Here is a 21,347-nt window from a genome sequence, read left to right as displayed (position 1 = left end):
TAGGGACAGTGAAGAAGAGAGAGACAGAGAAAGAGAAAGAGACAGAGAAAGAGAAAGAGAAAGAAAGAGAAAGAGACAGAGAAAGAGAAAGAGAAAGAGAGAGAGAGATTGTGACATTGTTAAAAGGTAACAACATGAAGATAAACATAAAACACAAAAGAAAAAAAAGAAACTCAGCAGCATGGTATCCAGAGCAGGAAACACACTGATGGGAGATTCAGGCTGCTTCTTTGTAAAGAAGTGGAAAGAAGTAGCAGAGATCATCCGTGCCTCTAGTGAGTGTACCTAGCTAGTTCAGTTAGCTTGCTTTGCTAATCTGAAAACACATTTTCACATTAATCAGTGTATTATTTAATTTTTGTTCTAGTAACTAGTTAGCTTTAGACGCTATAAGCTACAAGCAATAGCAGCATCAGTTGCTAAACAACAAGAGACAAACTACAAGCGACATGAGTGGCTTGTCACATGCTAGTGTGAGGTAGACTGGCTTTACCACTGCGTTTGCTAAACTAGCTTCTTACACATAACTAGCTTTGCAGATAGCATAGGCAAGATTAAAACGTAAGTAATTCCTCCTGTTTTGGTGAAATATAACTATATTCTCTTAAAGTTAAGGTGTAAAAGTATGTTATAGACAGAACAACCCATTTTTAGGCAAAACCTGACTTTCATCATTTTTGTCTGTTTACCAGAAATCAGCCGCAGATTCCCACAGCGCCACGCCTATAAGCTTGTTTTCTTTTGTGTTGAATTTCTGTAATGTTTATAATAAAATAAAGTTGATACAGCAGTGTGTGGTATTCTAGAAAAAAAGAAAAAATCAGTAATATATAAAAGCTGTATATAAGCTACTGGACCACTGCTATGACTATATACAGTGTCATTAACTTTACTGTAAAACTAGCTGCTAAAGGCACTAAAACAGAGCACACCTGATCAGATTTTTTTTTTGTCTTACATTAGTTTTTCCTAACTTTTGATAAAAGGTCATAGCTTCAGGAACATCAGCAAACCCAGGGAAAAGCAACACCAGGAGTAAAGCTTTACAGGAAAACTGGCAGGAGACATGTTAGCTAATATTTGATAGCAAATTACAACTGAGTTTTAATTAAAGGGATGTTCTGACTGATAGTCAAGGTTCTGGTTCCCTCCTGCACCTAGACTAAAGATAGCAGCTAACAGGCGAGGTAACATTAACATAGCTAGATAATAGTTAGCCTCTGCTGACACAATGCTTTCAAACACTTAGCTAGCAAAGCTGGCTAAGTAGCTACTTGGAAAAGCAACCAATATGAAATAATTGCCTAAAAAATAACTGAATCTGTGCTTCAAGAAGCAGAAATACAGAATACAGTGTACAGAATGTGATACAGAAAAATTGACGTTTGAAACAACACACAGACACACACATATATACACACATAATCATAATATATATATATATATATATATATATATATATATATATATATATATATATATATATATAAAATCATTAGGCTTAAATTATGTGATCTGCAATACAAGTTCCTGTGAAGAAGTTGTTACTATAGAAATGATAAATGTGTGATTTAAATTATGAAAGAAAATTCATCAACACCTTCTGACCAATCAGCATTGAGAATTCAACAGCGCTGTGGCATTTTATGTTATACCCTATGTAGTGAGCTTATATAGTGAACAGGAAGCGATTTGAGATCCAACCAAATAGTAATGAAGATTTTTATGTGGATCCTGAGTAATGTAGGAATGAGCTGAATATCAGTGGCGAAAGATTATCTGTGCCTTTATTTAAAAAAAGAAAAGAAAAGAAAAGTGACACCGTGAAGCACTACTGCTAATGTTGTCTGGGGAAGTACAAAATTTCAGGCTCATTTATATTCAAATAAACCAGAATATAAAATTTTATTGTAATCTGAACACAAATGTGAGTGTGTTTATTAACTCACTATGGTCTGAGAAGACAAAACTGATTAGCTTCTGCTAACATTTATCCACATTTGTCCTAAAGCCAGGTTAAATGCCAGTGTGATCCATTAACATGGATCCAGCATTAGCATTATGTCCTACGGTGTGTGTGTGTATGTGCATGTGTGTGTGTTCATCACTACAAAATTAATTATGCATTATCCTCAAATGGGCTTTATTAAATGTTAGGCCTCATTATTAAAATTGCTGTGTTAAATTACTTGGGCACAGACAGTAACGTCAGAGTCTGTAAGCTACACATTTTTATTTCCTGGAAATCAGGGAAGAAGGGCTCACTGGAGCAGATCACACTCTGCTAGCAGCTGTGTGTGTGACATGCGGTGAGAATCTTTTTTTCCACAGAGAGCAGCTCAGTGAATGCAGTGTGGATCAATATTGGTGAAATGTGAGAGATCTGTTGAAGAGGACTGCAGTTGTTGGCAAAAATGAAAGAAATAAAATGAAAGAGCTACAGTACAAGTGTGGTAAAGAGGAAAAGGGTAAGGTTTCACACACACACACACACACACACACACACAAACCTGGGCATGTAGAGGACTCTCTCAGCCACCACAAATCCCACGCGGAAGAACAGATTAGTGGCAGGGATAAAAGGGAAGACCAGGAACAGTATTCCCACCAGCACCTCCCTGCCCTCCATCTTCTACACAGAGAGAGAGAGAGAGGGAGAGAGAGAGAGAGAGAGAGGGAGAGAGAGAGAGAGAGAGAGAGTCAAACCTTGGCACCAATGAATGCAGGCATATCACATTGTTAGCCTGCAGACAATATCACCAATTCAATTCAGTTTTATTTGTATAGCGCTTTTAACAATAGACATTGTCGCAAAGCAGCGTTACAGAAATCAGGATATAGATTTAGTTCTCTAATCTATAGTGGCTAGAAAATACTCCCTGAGACAACATGAGGAAGAATCCTTGAGAGGAACCGGACATAAAAGCCAACCCATCCTCATCCTCGCCAATACAAGCAATTTACACAAAATATTTGTTTTCTTACAGTAAGAAAGCACAAAAAGAAGTTCTATGCTTCAATAACTGAATGAATCACATACAGTATGAAATGAAAGAGTGTAGTGTGAATAAAAACACTGGACTGCACAACAAATAAAACTAACATTTTATCTAAAGATTCATTTTCATTCTTTCGCTTGATGATAAATGCGTTTGAAGAAGCTTTACTTAGCACTCGATGCCGAAGCCTACTACTTCCTGGCTCTGTGGCACATTCAGGACAACAAAAAAAAATAACAAATAAACAGCCTCGAGGAGCCACATGTCGGCAATTTTTCAATAAGTTACATGTCAAGAAAGATTAATCGGTTTTCACTACCATGGTTGAAATCAGATTTAAAAATCTCCATAGTTTTCTCATTTGCAGCCACCCGTAAGCCTCTCACCACTGCCTGGCCTCTATACATTTATAATGCCTGATTTTCGCTGATACATATTAATGTATGTAATAAGTATGTAATAAGCCCCGCCCCCAGGACAAGTAAACTTCAGTTGCTGACTTACATCTAAGGCCAACCCTCAACCTTTCTGTAAAATACCCTTTAGTTTAAAGTCAGATATGATCAGCATAAGAGTTGCAGTTTCAGTATATATGAGGGGGGACCCAAAAATTCCCAGAATTCAAATGTGGCGTGTGCACCTAAGCAATTTTACACTGAAGTGCACAATGCACCTGCACACACTGCGTTGTCAACCAAGGAGTTTTTAACCAGAAACAATGTGATTATCACTTATCAGATATCGCTCCTTGTGACTTCTTTTTGTTCCAAAAAAATTAAAAATGAGATTGAAGGGGAAAAGATTCACCACCATGGAAGAAATCCTGGGAAAAAAAAAAACAAAAACGCAGGAGGCTGTAGACATGATGACAAAAGATGACTACAGGCAATGTTGCCAGGAATGGGAGAAATGCTGGGAGAAGCGTATTGCATCACACGGAGAGTACTTTTAAGGGGATTAAAGGAGAAATGCTGTAAGTTTTATAACACTATTTTTTTTTTTTTTAAACACTTCTGGGAATGTTTGGGTCCCCCTTCATACAGGATTGGAACATTCAACAATCCTTGTAGAAAAAGCATTAAAAAGCTGAGAGAAAGTCAAACGTCCTCCACAGAAAAGTGACTCACAGGAAGTGAGGAAGTGGCTGTTTCTCAATGAGTGCTGAGCAGAAGGCAGTAAGACATGACTCCAACAGCGCATCAGTGCTAGCTTTGGCATTATTCCTCTGTCTCATACATTTCACACAAACACAAACACAAAACAGCAGCATGACCCCATTCAATTCAATTCAAATCAATTCAATTTATCAATACAGCGCTTGTAACTATAGACACTGTCACCAAGCAGCTTTATAGAAATCCGGATGTCGATGTAGTTCCCAGTGAGCAAACCAGAGGAAAAACTCCCTGAGATGACATGAAGAACTCTGGAGAGGAGCCAGAGTCAAAAAGGAACCCGTTCTCTACTTACAATGGCCCATCATGTTTGTTTTGAGATGTGACGTGATAGGTTGTGAGATAAAATGTGCTTGACATCACTCTACGCTTTTCTGCCTGCCTTACAACTGCTTTCCTTGGGATTATACGTAAACACGAAAACATGTAAAGAAGCAATGCAAAGACATAACAGCGATTTAGATTATTCTACATCCTAACAAACATTAGCTAAATGTTTTTTAAACTGGGCCAAATGCAGCACTAAGGCAAAGAACATGCGCTAAAGGGGTGTGAATGCTGTGCTGTGATTAATGTGCAAGGCTGCTGAATGGATTCGTCTTAATCCAACTCTGCCAATACTGCTGCACGGGTGACGGATCAGCATCAACACAGCCGACATTGTTGCACACACACATTTAGGTGATGCATTGTATCTGTAACCGGTGTAGACGTATGTATATACAGTACATGCGTGCAAGACAGATTGCTATGGCAACGCTGAGTGAAAAGGAACAAACACACATACACACTAAAGCTGATGATGTTTTGTGTGCACTGTTAAAAGGTAGTGGTGGGTCATGGTCATGGTCATGAGGATGATGATGACAGTAACAACGGCGATGACGATAGCTCTGGCATTGTGCCTCATCTGATCCCTGTTTGTTGCCATGGCAGCAGAGACAGAGGTCATCTGGTCCTTCCTGTAATGCCACCAGGCCAAAGTGGTGTCAGAAACCTTCCAAAGGCAATACCACACCTTTTCTTACTCCTGTTCTCCACCTTTTTAATCCTCAATGCAGACTATCTGTGCTAAAACACGACGTTTAGTGTGTGTGTGTGTGTGTTTGTGTGCATTCAATGAGTCTATATTTCTGCTGGAAAGAAGCATGATATGCTACCAAAATCTATTTCTACTGTCTCCCGAAATACAGCATAAATCTCAAACCTGCAAATAAGCTGAGACAAAGTAACACACACCTATACAAACACACCGCTTTCTCACACTGCCCTAGACACATAAGACACACACTATAAATAATGCAACCAGGGGATATGAGATCTGCTCATCACTGTACACACACTATCCCAAAACTGACACTGGGTAAGAACACACTGACCCTCGGGACTCAGAGATCTGAGATGAGAAACTGCACCAGACAACAGCTTGCACACCAACACACATACACAAACACACACACAATAGCAGATGCGCTGTTCTGGGAGTTCAAGGATCACTGACAGTCAAGAGTTTTTCAAGAGGAAGTAACTCTTCCCATACTGCAGAAGTACAACACACACAATGCACCATGTGTATACACTTATTAGGACTCACTGTCTGAGTACTATTCAAATTTCCACCATATTTGCATATTCAAAGGGAAAAAATCCACATTCAAATATTTTAAAATAACCTGAAGTTAAAACTGACCTTCCTACGTTCTCTGTTAATGTCCTTGATGAGACTGTGCATGATTCATCTCTACTAATCATTTAGAATATAAAATTCATCTTTAGCCCTATTCGGATTGGATTGGTTTATCGAAAGGACATCGTTAACCAATTTACACATCTCCTCAGTCACAAAAATCACGAAGCAATAAAATGACGACAGGAGGAGTGAGTTTCTAGCGGGTTGTATTTTCTACAAACCCGGATGTTTGCGTCATGTGGTCATATCATCATGCTCCCTTCACAACATGGTGTCCAAGCGATCAAAGGGGCAGTGGAGTAGAGATGAGATGCTGGCCCTTATTTCAGTTTGGGGTGAACCACAGTTCCAGCAACAATTTGAAAATTGTGTACATGTGCGTCCAGATGGGACTAAAATTATCAGTCGGCTGCTGTGTTTGGTGAAAAACAGTAGGTAGTTCAGCCTGTAATTCTCTCAGAGGAGGCCTGAGAAAAACACCGGCACGACTGGACGAAATGAAGTAGACTGCAGATTGGAATAGGCTTGCCCTGTATATGACTCCATTCATCTTGCCCTCAACCTTGACCAGCTTCCCATTCCCTGCTGACAAAACCATATGCACAACATGATGCTACCACCACCATGCTTTGCTGTTGGGATGGTGTTCTCAAGATGAGTAGGGTTCGGTGTTAGGCTTCTGCCAAATGTAACGAGTTCAATTTTGATCTCGTCGGGCCAGAGAACCTTTTTCCACATGTTTACTGAGTCTCCAGAGTAGGAATTCACATAGCTTTTTTTTTTTTTTTTTTCCCAGTAATGGCTTTCTTCTCACCACTCTTTTATAAAGTCCAGCTTTGTGGACTGTCCAAGCCATGCTTATCTTGTGAACAGGTTCTCCCATCTGAGTGGTGAATCTCTCCAGCTTCTTCAGAGTAGCCCTGGACCTCTCGGGTCCTTCTCTGATTAATACTTACTTGGTCACTGACTTTTGGTGGCAATCTAGGCAGAGTCGCACTTGTTATATCTACTTTCCATTTTTTAAACAATTGATTGAATGGGATGTACATATGTGTACATGTGTGTGCTCACACTCACCTGTAGTGATGTACAACAGTGCAGGGAGAGAGCGAGCATTCCCAGAGCCAGCATCACAGCAGCCATGTTGCGTGAGTCCCAGAGGGACTCCACTAAAGGTATGCTGCCCACCTACAACAGTCAGGGTTATATTTCATCTGTACCCTTAATGCAGACTTAATGTACACACTTATTCAGTGTGTGTGTGTGTGTGTGTGTGTGTGTGTGTGTGTGTATATATGTTACCTGCCAATCATAGCACAGCACTATAGGAGCCAGTAGCAGCCAGGCATTAAAGGCCAGGAGATAGCAGTAAGTGAGGAACCTGGACAAAACCCAAGGAAAATGCAGCTGACATGAGCCACAATATAATTAAGGAATAAAATACAGCAGGATGTGCTGTTATAGGAAAATAATCAGTGGTAGGGTGGTGTGACGTGGCCTCACTTGAAGCAGAGTTATTGTTATCACTTCACCATGAAGTTGATTGAGGTGTTTTTTCACTCTTATACCATCACTCTTATACCACAGCAATGTGGTAGATAAATTGGCATGCTCAAAGAAATGCTCACTGTGCAGGAATGTATAATGATATGGGTTCTAGATAAATCCGTATAAGGATATAAGCACACTACACAACACTGTATAATGATACGGGTTCTAGGTGAATCTGTATAAGGATATAAGCACACTACACAACACTGTATAATGATACGGGTTCTATATGAATCTGTATAAGGATATAAGCACACTACACAACACTGTATAAGGATACGGGTTCTATATGAATCTGTATAAGGATATAAGCACACTACACAACACTGTATAAGGATACGGGTTCTATATGAATCTGTATAAGGATATAAGCACACTACACAACACTGTATAAGGATATGGGTTCTAGATGAATCCGTATAAGGATATAAGCACACTACACAACACTGTATAAGGATACGGGTTCTAGATGAATCTGTATAAGGATATAAGCACACTACACAACACTGTATAAGGATATGGGTTCTAGATGAATCCGTATAAGGATATAAGCACACTACACAACACTGTATAAGGATACGGGTTCTAGATGAATCCGTATAAGGATATAAGCACACTACACAACACTGTGTAAGGATACGGGTTCTATATGAATCCGTATAAGGACATGCACACTACACAACACTGTATAAGGATATGGGTTCTATATGAATCTGTATAAGGATATAAGCACACTACACAACACTGTGTAAGGATACGGGTTCTATATGAATCCATATAAGGACATGAACACTACACAACACTGTATAAGGATATGGGTTCTAGGTGAATCCGTATAAGGATATAAGCACACTACACAACACTGTATAAGGATATGGGTTCTATATGAATCTGTATAAGGATATAAGCACACTACACAACACTGTGTAAGGATACGGGTTCTATATGAATCCATATAAGGACATGAACACTACACAACACTGTATAAGGATATGGGTTCTAGATGAATTCGTATAAGGATATAAGCACACTACACAACACTGTATAAGGATACGGGTTCTAGATGAATTCGTATAAGGATATAAGCACACTACACAACACTGTATAAGGATATGGGTTCTAGATGATTCTGTGTAAAGATATGCATGGTGCACAGCATTGTATTAAAATATGGGTTCTAGAAAAATCTACGTAAATATAAGCATGCAGCATTACCCTGAGAGTATGGGTTCGAGATAAATCTGTTTGAATGTTTGCATGCTGCGTAACGATGTCTTGCCTAGCTAAATGTGTATAAGGATATGCATGTCACATGTATAAATGTATGCATAATGCACAACATATGACTGCATGGGTTCGAGATGAACATGTGAGAGAATATACATGTTGCATAACATTGCATGAGAATATGGGTTCTAGATAAATCTGCGCAAGTGCATGCACACTCCACAACTCTGTATAAGGATATAGGTTGATGATACACGGCTATGCTGGATGAAGATGTATAGGAAAGTGTTCAGGCTTGCCTGGTGAGGAGGAAAGGTGAGAAAGAAGCTGGATTGTCCTGCTCAGAGAATAGAGGCATGGAACCTCCCATGAGCCACAGGCGAGCACAGAGGATGAACAGCACCTATATTTAAACACACACACACACATACACACACACACACACACATACATACACATAGCTCTAAAACAAGACACTAACAGTGTAAATATGCAACACCATCTCACAATAAAGACACTTACATACACCGAGACTACACATGTTCGTTTGATGAAGGGCCGAGAGATTCGGATAAGCTCCTTCAGCCTGGACCGAGACAGATGCCTGAAAAAACACAGAGAAAAAAAAACAGCTTATTAATCTCTTAATGAATCCATGACTCAGTCTTTTGGAAACATACAGGAGAACAAATCAGATCATTCATCATTTATTATTAATGTTGTGCAGTTAGCTGTCAATTCATTTTTCATTAATTAGACTTCACAGAAGAGCTTACACTACTTTATGATAAGGAAAGGGAAGATCTTAAACATACAAAGGAAGAGCATACACTCTCTCTCACACACACTCACATAAGTCCTCCAACAAGTCAAGTATGGAAAAAAAAAAACAAACACTGGAGGCATGCTGTTACAGGAAAAGCAATTTGCCGGCAATCACACCTTTTTATTAGTTAAGATACAACAATAACACATCCTAATTTTTATCCATTTATAGTTATAGCGAATGCTCTGGAACATCTGTGAAGTTAGTTCCTCTTATCACTTAACCTCACCAAGACAAAAAAAAAAGGCTCTGTCATGGTGGAAAACTGGAGACTGACACAGGAACCCTGTCCAAAAAAAAAAAAAAAAAAAAAACCCCACTTGATATGTGTCTCCTCACAGAAAACTTATCACCATATCAATGATTAGATATTTTTCTTTGTTAAATAGTAACACTGCTTAAAATTCATTTATTTATTAGCCAGCATGACTGTCAGAGCTGCAGTTATAGGAAATTAATCAACACATTCGGACCAGAGAATTCAGCAGTGCTGTAGTATAAATGCAGCAGTTTCTGAGATCACAGTGAATATTAATACATCATGACAGCTGTGACAGAAGATGAGAAGAATGAGACAGCGGAGGAAGGAGACGAGGAGGACGAGAGCTCACACAATTCACTGCACTTTTGCTGATTGATTTGCTAAAATGTAAGCGCTTTTCCTAATGACTGTGTGTGTGTGTGTGTGTGTGTGTGTGTGTGTTTCAGACTCCATTATGCTCCTGGGATTCAGCTCACTGTCTTGACAACAAGACAGCATTTACTAAAATAGTGCTTGCCCCTCCCCCCTTTTTGTCTTTTTGCCCTTCATGCCTCCCTCAATCCTGCAGAGATAAAGGATGGAGAAAAAATAGACGAATGAAAGATGGATCGCATGCTTCGCATGTTTTAAAGGTCTGGAATAACCATTGTTGAATAACCATTTATTAAACATGACTATATGATTTCATAACTTTTTAATTTATAATATATTATAAATGCACCTATAACATGTTATAGAGCACACGTAACACATTATAATGCATGAGATAAGTCTGAATATAATGCATACATATCTATAGTTACATAAATAACATTTTAATGTTATGCTTATGTGACTTCATAACTTATTATAAAAGCTGTATTCATAATGCACCGTAAGTGCAGCTATAACATGGTATATTGCATATATAATACATTATAACGCCTGGCAAAAGCCTGAATATAATACATAAATATCTATAGTTATGTAACTAACACTTTATATTATGGTTATATGGCCTGCTCATTTATCATAAATCCTGTACTCATAATGTGCATTTATAACATGTTATATAGCATACATAACACATTATAATGCCTGGCATACGTCTGTGTATAATGCATAAATATTTATAGCTACATAAACATCACTGTCATTTTATGGTTATGCAACTTCATAGTTTACTATAAAACCTGTATTCATGATGCATTTAAAGTGCATCTATAACATGCTATATAGCATACATAACATGTTATAATGCCTGGCTTAAGCCTGAATGTAATGCATAAATATCTATAGATAACATGTTATGGTTATGTGATTTCATAATTTGCTATAAATCCTGTATTCCTGTATTCCTAATGTATTTTAAGTGCATCTATAACACGTTTTGCTAAATAGCATACATAATGTATTATAATGCCTTGCATAACCCTAAACACTTACAATAAGCTAGTTACACAAATAACCCATTATTGTGCAACTTCATAACCTGTATTCATTATCCAGTTAAACAAAACACAAAAACTATAGTGCTGCATCATTATTGCTGCATTAAGTCATTATTAATGTAGAAACATGATGTATGTTAAGGCATTAAATAAAATAATATTAAGTGATACAGAGCAGATCTCCAGCCAAGCAGATGTGTATAATATCACAGCAGTGCAGAAAGAGAGAGTGAACGCATTTAATATTAATTCAGCTCATCTATCCTGCTTCCTCCAACTCACTTCAGACACCGACTCACAGCCTGCAGTCAAACGCCTTTTATCACCCTCCCTCTCTCTCTCTCTCTCTCTCTCTCTCTCTCTCTCTGTGTGTGTGTGTGTGTGTGTGTGTGTCGTTCTCCCAGGCTCACAGCGGATACAGACACTTTACCGGTTTCGACAATCAAACATGGCCATGAAGCTTTTGCTCCAGACGGGACATGAAGGGATCAATCTGCTGTGCTATAAAGCTTAACGTCTACGAGGCTACGATGACTGCTGATGTCATCACCATGACAGTTTTGCCGATGTTACCCAGTTTCCTTTCTAAATGTCATTTCATTTCACTAACTCACAGCCTGTGCTAGGGGATAAAAAAATATATAAATAAAAAAAAGTAAAATGGAAAAAAAAATCTGATCTCCTGGGGTTTTTTTTCCCACACACATGTTTTTAAACAGAATGGTGTGAAAAACATCCAGTGAGTGGCAAATCTGTGGGCAGAAACGTCTCGTCGATGAGAGGGGTCAGAGAAGCATGGCCAGACTCGGGTTCGAGATGACAGAAAGGTTACTGTAAGTCAAATGACCACTCTGTACAACCGTGGTGAGCAGAAAAGCATCTCAGAATGCACAACTCGTCAAAATTTGAAGTGGATGAGCTACACCTGGAGAAGACCACATCTGGTTCTTCTGCTGTCAGCCAAGAACAGGAATCTGAGGCTACAGTGGGGACGGATCACTGACACTCAACATTTAAAGAAAAAACAAAACAGTCAATGTTTTTCTAGTCCTGAAATATGTAGTTTATGCAGTGGGCCTGTATTTTGGGTCATTTATGCTTTAAATCCTAAATTTACACTCTGATTATACACTCAACTCTGCTCATTTTTTCCACGTGTGGCTGTTGAGGAATGTAATACTCTGGAATGTGGAATATGCCTCTCATACCCTGAAACCTGCAAATATTTAAGATTTTATCGTTCATGCCCTTGAGAACATGTCCTTGAAAATGTGTGTGCACTAAGACTCATAATTAGCTAATGAATTAGTGTTCTGGGCCTGACCACATTACTAATGTGTGCTCTAGTCACACTACATTACTAATGAGCGCTGTATTCAGGCCAGACTACTAATTACTTCTGCCTGACTACAGCATGCTCTTTACTTACAGAACAGCTGAAAATTTAACAAAAATATCTGATTGGAAACTGCATCATCTCTTATTTTCTTCATGCCAAGTTGAGATAACAGCAAATGTTGCTTTATCAAAACAGAGGAGTTGAGTCATGCCATACTGTCACTATGAACAAGGGGCGTGGCTTATTTGATTGACAAGCTAGTGAGCGATCAGCAAAAATCCGACCTTGTAAATGTATTGTTTTAGGGTGCAGGTGGGAGGTTTATTGCTATAAATGAGAAACCAGAACAGATCAGTCCACTGATTTTCGGGGTTTTATGGGTTCTTTGATGTGTTGTTTTGAGGGATCCATTAATGATTCTATGCAAAATCTCATGATGTTTAATTTAAAAAAAAAGGTTTCAAGAGCTTTCGGAAGCTAAAACCATTCATCGTCTAGAGGATATGTTTCACTATGGAACCCATTTTTCTCAGAGTATAGGTTTTACTTTGTGCTGCAACTAATTCCTTAATCAGAGAGCATCTTTCAGTGAGTACGAGGTGTTGTTGTCGAAGGCGGGCATGACGATAGAAACATAGATGGATAGAATTGCTTGCTGAAGGTACTTTCCTGTTGTGCCACTCTAAACATTGAGCCCACAAAAATGACTGTTAATTGAGAGAAACTGCTAGGGGTGTGTGTGTGTCCTTATAACCACAGTTACTTTTATTCATTTGGCCAACACTTTTATCCAAAGCGGTGCAGATTTTAAGAGAGGATACATCTCAGGGTTAAGGGACCCAACACTGGCAGCTTGGATTTCAACTCACAACTTTATGATCAGCAACATCTTAACCACTGATTAGTGACTAGAGTTTGCACAAACTAGTCGACTAATATGTTCACTATTTGCTGCTGTGGGGATGTTGACTGTTGGGGTTGTGGAAAAACCTCAGCATCCTCTGTCCAAGGAAAGCAAGTCATTGAGCTATAAGAAGAGCTCTGTTGATGGACACGAGCTTCCATGCTGCGCTCGCAGTTCCAGAATCAAAGATTTCAGCTGAGCCACATACGGTATCCCACCAGATTGTCCACACAAACGCATTTTAAGAACTGGTGCTTCATTAAATATTGTGATATGATACAAAGATTTAGCATTTTGCACCTCTATTACAACAATTTATTTATTTTTGTTGTTAAGAGCGTAGCCTAAAGAAGCATTGAAGCTGTAAATGTAATTTAGAGTCTGTGTATGGCTGTTAATTGAAGTGCTGTTTGATGCACAGTTTGATTGACAGTCAGTGACAGTCAGTCTAAGCAAAGGAATGATAAATGACAGCAGTGTAACCCTCTATATTTATTACTATAATGTCTGTGTGTAAATGTGCGTCCAACAGGTCATGTGTTAATGATGAAAAAGCTGCAATGTGCTGCTTTACTGAGTCTCTCTGTATTACAAGACCCCATGAGATACAAACAGATCAGTACTTTTCCTTCCTCAATTCCCTCCTATAATCTGTCCTCAAACTTATCACCCACTTTCCCTCAGTCATACGTGTGTCTACATGGAGACGAGCGACATGCTGAATTAGCTAGGTGTGTAATAGGGAACTTGAGAATGCACCAGAGATGTGAAGGTCTCGTTTGTTTCGCATGATTGACTCCGTTTGCCAATTACAGGCGCAACAGCAGGGTCGAGACGAGCTGAAATTGGGAGAACGCTTCGTGCATCTTCTATCTGCGAGCACTTTGTAGCTGTAATTTGTTCACTTCCAGCCAATAAGCTTCAAAGACATCAAGGAAACTAATGAGAAGCATGTGGGTTGGTCAAACTGCCTCAAAACATACTTCTTCCGACCAGTGCTAAATATTTAAACTTGCTCTGGGCAGAATTTTTGAGGAAGCTGGAAAGGAGAAATTCGTGGCTGAACGCTCATCAGTTAAAAGTCATGCGTCTTATTATTTCATGCATTTTTATATTGTTCCTACGTATCTATTATAAATATATAGCCACACCTAAATGTCTCATTAATCACAGCCCATTATCCATGACATCCACTCCACATTAATGTTCATTATTATTTATTATACCACAGTGTTATTATACAGTGTTCTCAGAGCTGATTGGTCAGAAGGTGTTGAATATTCTATAACAGCAGTTCTGAAAATAGTGCTGGCTTCACTTCAAGGTTTATATTAATGCACTTATTCTAAAATTTCATCCTTTCTATAGTAACAAATTACACAAGGACTTGTCAGGGGATAGAATATGACGGCTCATAGCCAAACGATGGTCAACAATGTGTAAACTACCACAGTTGTCCCCTATGCAGGAAGATAAATACTCCTTTGTGTATAATGCACTTAACTAGGTAACTAGTTCACAATATTTACAGCAGTATATACCATTATGTTATTTTTAGCCTACTCAGTGAGGTTTCCAGGCACCAAAACAGAAGACTGTGCAACCCACTGGAGCTTTTACTTGCCCCATGGGCTAGCAAATGGATTTGAGTCAGAGGTACTGTAAAGGGGGTGGACTTGTTAATTCCTATGAAACACAAACTGCCTGGAAGAATAAAAGCTGTTCAGGGGCCCCGGTTCATGAATCTATCAGACACCCCAGAGTACAGTTCCAGTTCTCGGTGCCAAGATTCAGGTACTTTGTAGACTAGGAAAAGACCCAAAGTGAGCACTGACTGCCTAACAACAGCTGTAGGACTTTATTTACTATGCTTTGGAGGAAGATGCATACACTTCTCTTGGCTGCTATTCAGTAAAATGAATTTACAAAATGCCACCGTGTCTGTGAGGAGGACAGTCTGGTTAGATAGAGTCGAAGGAACATCAAGCAGATCTCACTACACCCACTGCCTCGTGCACTGGAGGGTCCAAATTGTAAGCAACTAGTGCGTGTTTGATAGTGAACATTCAGTACTCGGAAAAAGAAACTCAGATCCCTAAGCCCATATGAACCCCCCGTCCCTTTTATCTCCCTTCCTCCCTCCTTCCCTAGTTCTCTGCCCATGAAAGGACGAAACTGCTTGTACTGTCCACGTTTCAGTTTGACAGACAGCATTTGGTAATTTATAGCTCCTGCCAGCAGGAAGAGGATTGAAAGCATATGTCCGATTGCTTTGCTGAGCCCTTCAATGGAATCCTACATAAACCTTACAGTCCGTTCCTGGAAGGACATGCTCAGAGGACATACATAATGTCTGTGACTTCACCATAACTGACAGTGCAAAGGATGATGGGATAGGCTGTGCTCAGTAACAGTAACAGCTGGTACAAATATCCAATCAAGGCTAAACTATCAGTAAGTAGATAGCAGACAGACTGAACACACACTGGGCCTTGTTTCCCAAGCTGGATATAAACAAACGTATTTGCAAATAATTTGTAGGATCATTCACTCTGTCATTTCATATTAATGACTTGGAAAAAAAAGCAATCCAAATCAATAAGTTACGACAAATAAGACCTCCTGTTTAATTTAGATAAAAGTAATGGTGTATAACAGCAGGAAGTGTTAGTGTGTGTCTGTGGTAGCTGACTCGCAGCAGTGGCTGAGCTGCATTATTGGAAGATTTCACCGCACTTAAGAGGCACGCTTTCACCATTTCAGCTCTCTGTGAGCTTTACATTTTATGGAGTTTCGTGGGAGTCACAGTATGGAAATCAGCTGTGCCGTCCATGCGTTTGCTAATTTACAGATGATTGGTATCAACGTGTGCATGTGAGTATGAAGAAAATCAGCATCTGGTTACAAAAACATTTACACACCACTTTTTAAGACTGTCCAGCCAGTATAAATTACACAAATGAAAAGATGACAGAACCGTGTGTGTTTTTGGTTTCAGTGAGACTTACAACTTTTCTGTTTACGTGTTTGATATTCAGAGGAAACACAGCATGAAGCCAGTAGAGAATTATAGACCTGAAACACTTAAAAAAATTAGAAATGACAACTGCAGCTGCCTATCTGTCTTTAAGAGTGTGTGTGTGTGTGTGTGTGTGTTAGTTTGCCTCACATCATTCTTATTACGTCGCCGATGATACCGTGCGACATAATGGCTTCTGCAGCCCTGACAGTTTCATTGTCAAGCTCCTGACAGATATTAGGCTTTAGCGCACTCATCCAATATCATGCTAGTGTGGCTATGATAAATGGTTTATTTGCTAGTCTCTGACTCGGAGCGTGAGAGCACCAGCCTGGATGCAGGAAGCAAACACACAGCGTGCCTGCTGACAAGCATGAACACCCACGCTCTCCCCAGCTGCCGCCAGCCTGCGCTCAGATCAACACCTCTCCAGGAGACCTCATTAACACACGGACCTGCGAAACACATACTCAGCGTTCACGTACGAGAAGAGAGGCTTGCGGCAGAGCACCAGGCCGTCGTACAGCACACACACTCCGAACACGGTGATGCCCGTCTCTTTGACCAGCATGGCACTGGTGCCCAGGAACAGACAGAGAGCCAGAGAGCACGGAGACGCCGTGGAGGGGAAGGAGTCAGACACGCTGCACGCTGACACACTCCTGAAAAACACACACACACACACACACAAATCAATCAGAGCAGCCATACATAGAACCCTTAAGAGACGTGGAATCTAGAGCAAGGACAGAGTACGAGATGGAGAGACTCTTACCTAATATAGGAGAGAAAGGCTAAAAGGAACAACACACAGGCCAGGACGTCTGCTCTCCCGACAATTCCTGACACCTGTAACACACAGACACACACACACACACACACACACACTCTACTGAAACATCTGCATGCTAACAACTCAGCACTTTAAGGTAAAAGGAAATAATTTCACTCCTTCATTCATTATTGATAGTTTTATTTAAAGCTGAATAATATATGCGGCTTTATGAAAAGCTGTAATATTTGAGAAACACAAATTATTGTCAGTGCAATCAATATATAAACCCAAGCATTCATATTAAAAACGCAATATAAAAATTGTTTAAAAAAATACATATTTTAATTTAAAATATTATAAATCGTTCATCAACTTATTATATTTATTATTATTATAAGTGTTTAAATTGTAATTATATTATAAGCAGCAATAATCAGGTATATTATTAAAGAGTATAATATTTGATTACTTATATTACTTATACTTATATTTGATATTTGAAAATTATATTATTATAAACTGCCATATATTATCAAATATATTTGTAATATATCATCAATATAATATACTGATAAAGTCTAAATATGACTTGTATAGATAATGATATTGTTGCTTTTTTGATATAGGAGAGTGTATATGGATTACATTTCACATGTACTTCAAAAAAATTTATATGTATACACACACACACACACACACACACACACACACACACACACACACACACACACACACACATATATATATATATATATATATATATATAGACACACACACACACAAAAACACTTCACATTATATTTAAGGACAAATGACTGTAGAAAGTAAAAATGTAGAAAGAAATAAGAAATAAGATATATGTATATCTGTATATGATGTATATATATCTTGTATATGTATATTAGATATACAGTGAGGGGAAATACATATTCAGATATTAATATACTTCCAGTGCATATAACCACTTCACATTTACACACACAATGTCCTTTGACTTTGTAGATAAAATTACGAACAAAAAAGTACGCATTCGTGAGCATACACAAAGACATGTTTAAAAAAAAGAAGGAAAAAAGTATTTAGACACTACAAATTAGCAAAATTCTCCTAATTATTATAATTATAATAAATTCTCCTCTACTACATCCTGGTACGTCGCTCCACTCATGTTTTCTTTCATAACGTGTAACGCCCCAGCACTCTTCTTTCTCCTAACACGTCATTTCACAATGAAGTATTTAAGAGTTTTATTTTTGTTTCATCTGACCAGAGTATATTCTTCCAAAAGAGTTCTGAATTGTCGAAACGCTTTTAGACTTTCATCTCTGTGCTTCTTTTTCAGTGGAGGAGGTTTGCATAAGGTGATGGAAAGGAGATTATTGCGGTGCGGCTCATTGCTTATTATTCTCTGTGTAACCGCTGCTGCTGCTGCTTTCAGGTCGTCCTGCAACTCTTTTCAGATGACTGCTGGCTTCTCTCTTATCTTCCTTATCATTAGTCTGAGAGCGTGTTGTGAAATCTTGCGTGCTGCGCCTGTCCGGGGACGATGAATTGTGCTTCCATGAGCTTTCCCTTTGCGTATTATTTAAACAAATGTTCTGACAGGAATGTTTAAGATCTTATCTAGAGCTTTTTCCATTCGAGTGTTGTTTAAGTGTCCTTGAGAACTCTAGGTAGCTCCTTTCACCTTCACCATGACAACTTCTTTCACCATAGCAACATCTATTATGACGACACCAACATCTTCTATAATGACATTGATCGACAACCTTTTTTTTTTTTTTTTTTTTACAGCATTTCTATTAAGAACACGATTTATTTTTACATAACATTTACATATTTTTAATCTAGTGTCCAAATACTTTTTTCTTTATCTATTTCTTTATTTCATATCCTTAATTCTATTTATGAATACATCCTTTTTTTATTTATATATAAGTACACTGGGATGCTCACAGCATGTACATCTGCAGAAGGTGGAGAGAAAGTACGGCTTAAGAGTGAGAACATAGAGGACTGCGACTGCTTTTAATCCTCCTCTTTAGAAGAAATTTGACTGACATGCATGACTATGAACACAGAAAAGGCAGGAGAAAGAAAATCCCTGCCTCTGCATCCCCTTTCATCCTTGCCACCCCCTCTTCCACCCTCTGAACACAGTATTTTTTTAGTCTCTCGCTCCCGTTATAGTTTTCTTCATCTTTTCATATCCATCTCTGTTACAGAGATGAATATTTAAATGCTCTCAAATACTTTCTCCACTCTCAACATCTGGAGGGCTTGGAAACCCATCCCCCGCTTTCAGACTGGATTCCACAGGCAGGCGCGCACACACACACACACACACACACACACAAACACACACACCCGGACCCGCACCCCACTGAGGGAAACACGCCACACACTGCTGCTTACACACTGCGTGCTCGGCATGTAACCAGCATCTTGCTTCTACACCAGCCAATGACCTTAAAGAAATATTTCTCACACACCCACAAGCATAAAAGGAAGCCTTCAAGTATCAGAAATAATGTCTGTTTATACATTTTATCAATTTCTTGTCATGGTTTGCAATGTTCATCAGTCTGCCTGACATTCAGCTCTACGGCCCAAGGGAAGAGTGATCAAGATGTGTCTTATTTTGCAACATGAAATTAAATTAAAAATAAATAAATAAATAAATAAAAAACACACAAGCAGATGACTCCAATATCCAATAGCACATGTTCGCTAATAAACGTTATACATATTCAAAAGCAAAAAAAAATATACATTTGAATTTAGAGATAAATTCATAAATTTAAAATTTACATCCTGAATTTATATATTTCTGTAAAGCTGCCTTGGGACAATGTCCACGGTTAAAAGCACTATACAAATAAAACTGAATTGAAGTGAATGCTTAATACTGCATTCATGACAACTAGAATTCCAAGTGTTCACAAAACCTTAACAGTAGGCTTGCGCGATCCTGATTTTCCCCTGTGCGTGATTAACCATTTCCAAAAATTGTAGTAACCAATTTAATCGTCCAGACAGGAAAGTTAGCATTTCCACCATTTCAAGTTTAAAGAGTGGGAGGGGAGGGTCTAATAATATAATCAGCTGGGTAGTCGGGAGCTGCTTGGTGGCAGAGGCAATCACGAAAACTCAGCTGGATGGTGGATTTTAAGCTGATGAAACATAAAGGTCACTAAATATTGTGGCCATATCATAATGAGACGCTTCAATCGACTTCTATACAGTTTGAGGCTGTGTGCTTATAAAAAGCTTTCAACTTGCCAGAAGATGCTCACGCATAGACGCCTGTTAACTGCTACATTTGTTTTAAAGAAAAACTCCACCAAATATGTTTATATAGAAATATTTGTAAGGTGTTTAGTGATTTATTAGCATGAAAGTTGAAGTGTTGGAGATGTACACAGACTGAAGGACTAAAGTGCGGCTGCATTGTTCTAACTCTCTACTAAACATTCCCTTTCCACTGTAGAAGTGAGATTCAATTTTGATTCAGGGTGCCACGATGCAATTCTATTATTTGTGCATTTTTAATCTCAATTTCTGATTTCTACAGCCTACATTATGCTCGTATGTAGAACAATGACTTTTAAATGATCTTTTTTTTTATCCATTACAAAAACATTTATTTCCAATAGTCAATTTTTACAAAATTGGCATATTCAAAGGCAAAAAAAACCCTGAGTGTTCACAAAAACCTTAATTGTTTAAAGCTAGAAAAAACTTATTTGTCTTTTTTGTGGATATAATCATCTTTCAAATAGCCAACATATGCCCAAGCAGAGAAGCTTGTTTAGTGCCTCATTTATTTTAAGTCACTGTAGGCTATGGCACGTTAACTTACCATTAATAGGTCTGAAAAGAAATGACACAAAACTGTGCATCATCTTGCACATAATGAATCGACTCTGCAATTATCTCATTAACCTCCTGTAATTAGTGATCTTGCAGCATGCCATACAGGAACAGTCAAACCCTCACGGCTTATAACACACTACTTCTCGTCTTGATTTGTTTGAAAGGTGTCTGCCTCTCCAGCTGTTGAGAAATCACGAGTGGGAGGGACCTTTAAACAGATTTCTCCTACTTACAGGCATATAGCAATAAGATCCCAAGTTATAGCCGTATTCAT

The 21,347-nt window shown here is 38.6% G+C and overlaps 1 protein-coding gene across 1 annotated transcript in view; it reads right to left on the bottom strand.

Moving 5' to 3' along the window:
• tmtc1 (transmembrane O-mannosyltransferase targeting cadherins 1) overlaps positions 1-21,347 on the bottom strand; it is a 44,865-nt gene that overhangs the window by 13,521 nt on the left and 9,997 nt on the right. The window contains exons 3-9 of the mRNA XM_026923274.3: positions 17,198-17,271; positions 16,908-17,084; positions 9,165-9,246; positions 8,942-9,045; positions 7,167-7,245; positions 6,942-7,052; positions 2,511-2,632 (exon numbers count right to left, since the gene is read on the bottom strand). Coding sequence (XP_026779075.3) covers positions 2,511-2,632; positions 6,942-7,052; positions 7,167-7,245; positions 8,942-9,045; positions 9,165-9,246; positions 16,908-17,084; positions 17,198-17,271 — 749 coding nt within the window. The remainder of the gene's footprint in view (positions 1-2,510; positions 2,633-6,941; positions 7,053-7,166; positions 7,246-8,941; positions 9,046-9,164; positions 9,247-16,907; positions 17,085-17,197; positions 17,272-21,347) is intronic.

Source organism: Pangasianodon hypophthalmus, chromosome 18 (assembly GCF_027358585.1).
Source record: "Pangasianodon hypophthalmus isolate fPanHyp1 chromosome 18, fPanHyp1.pri, whole genome shotgun sequence".
Classification (NCBI taxonomy): Eukaryota; Metazoa; Chordata; class Actinopteri; order Siluriformes; family Pangasiidae; genus Pangasianodon; species Pangasianodon hypophthalmus.
This window is presented reverse-complemented; position numbering and strand designations above follow the sequence as displayed.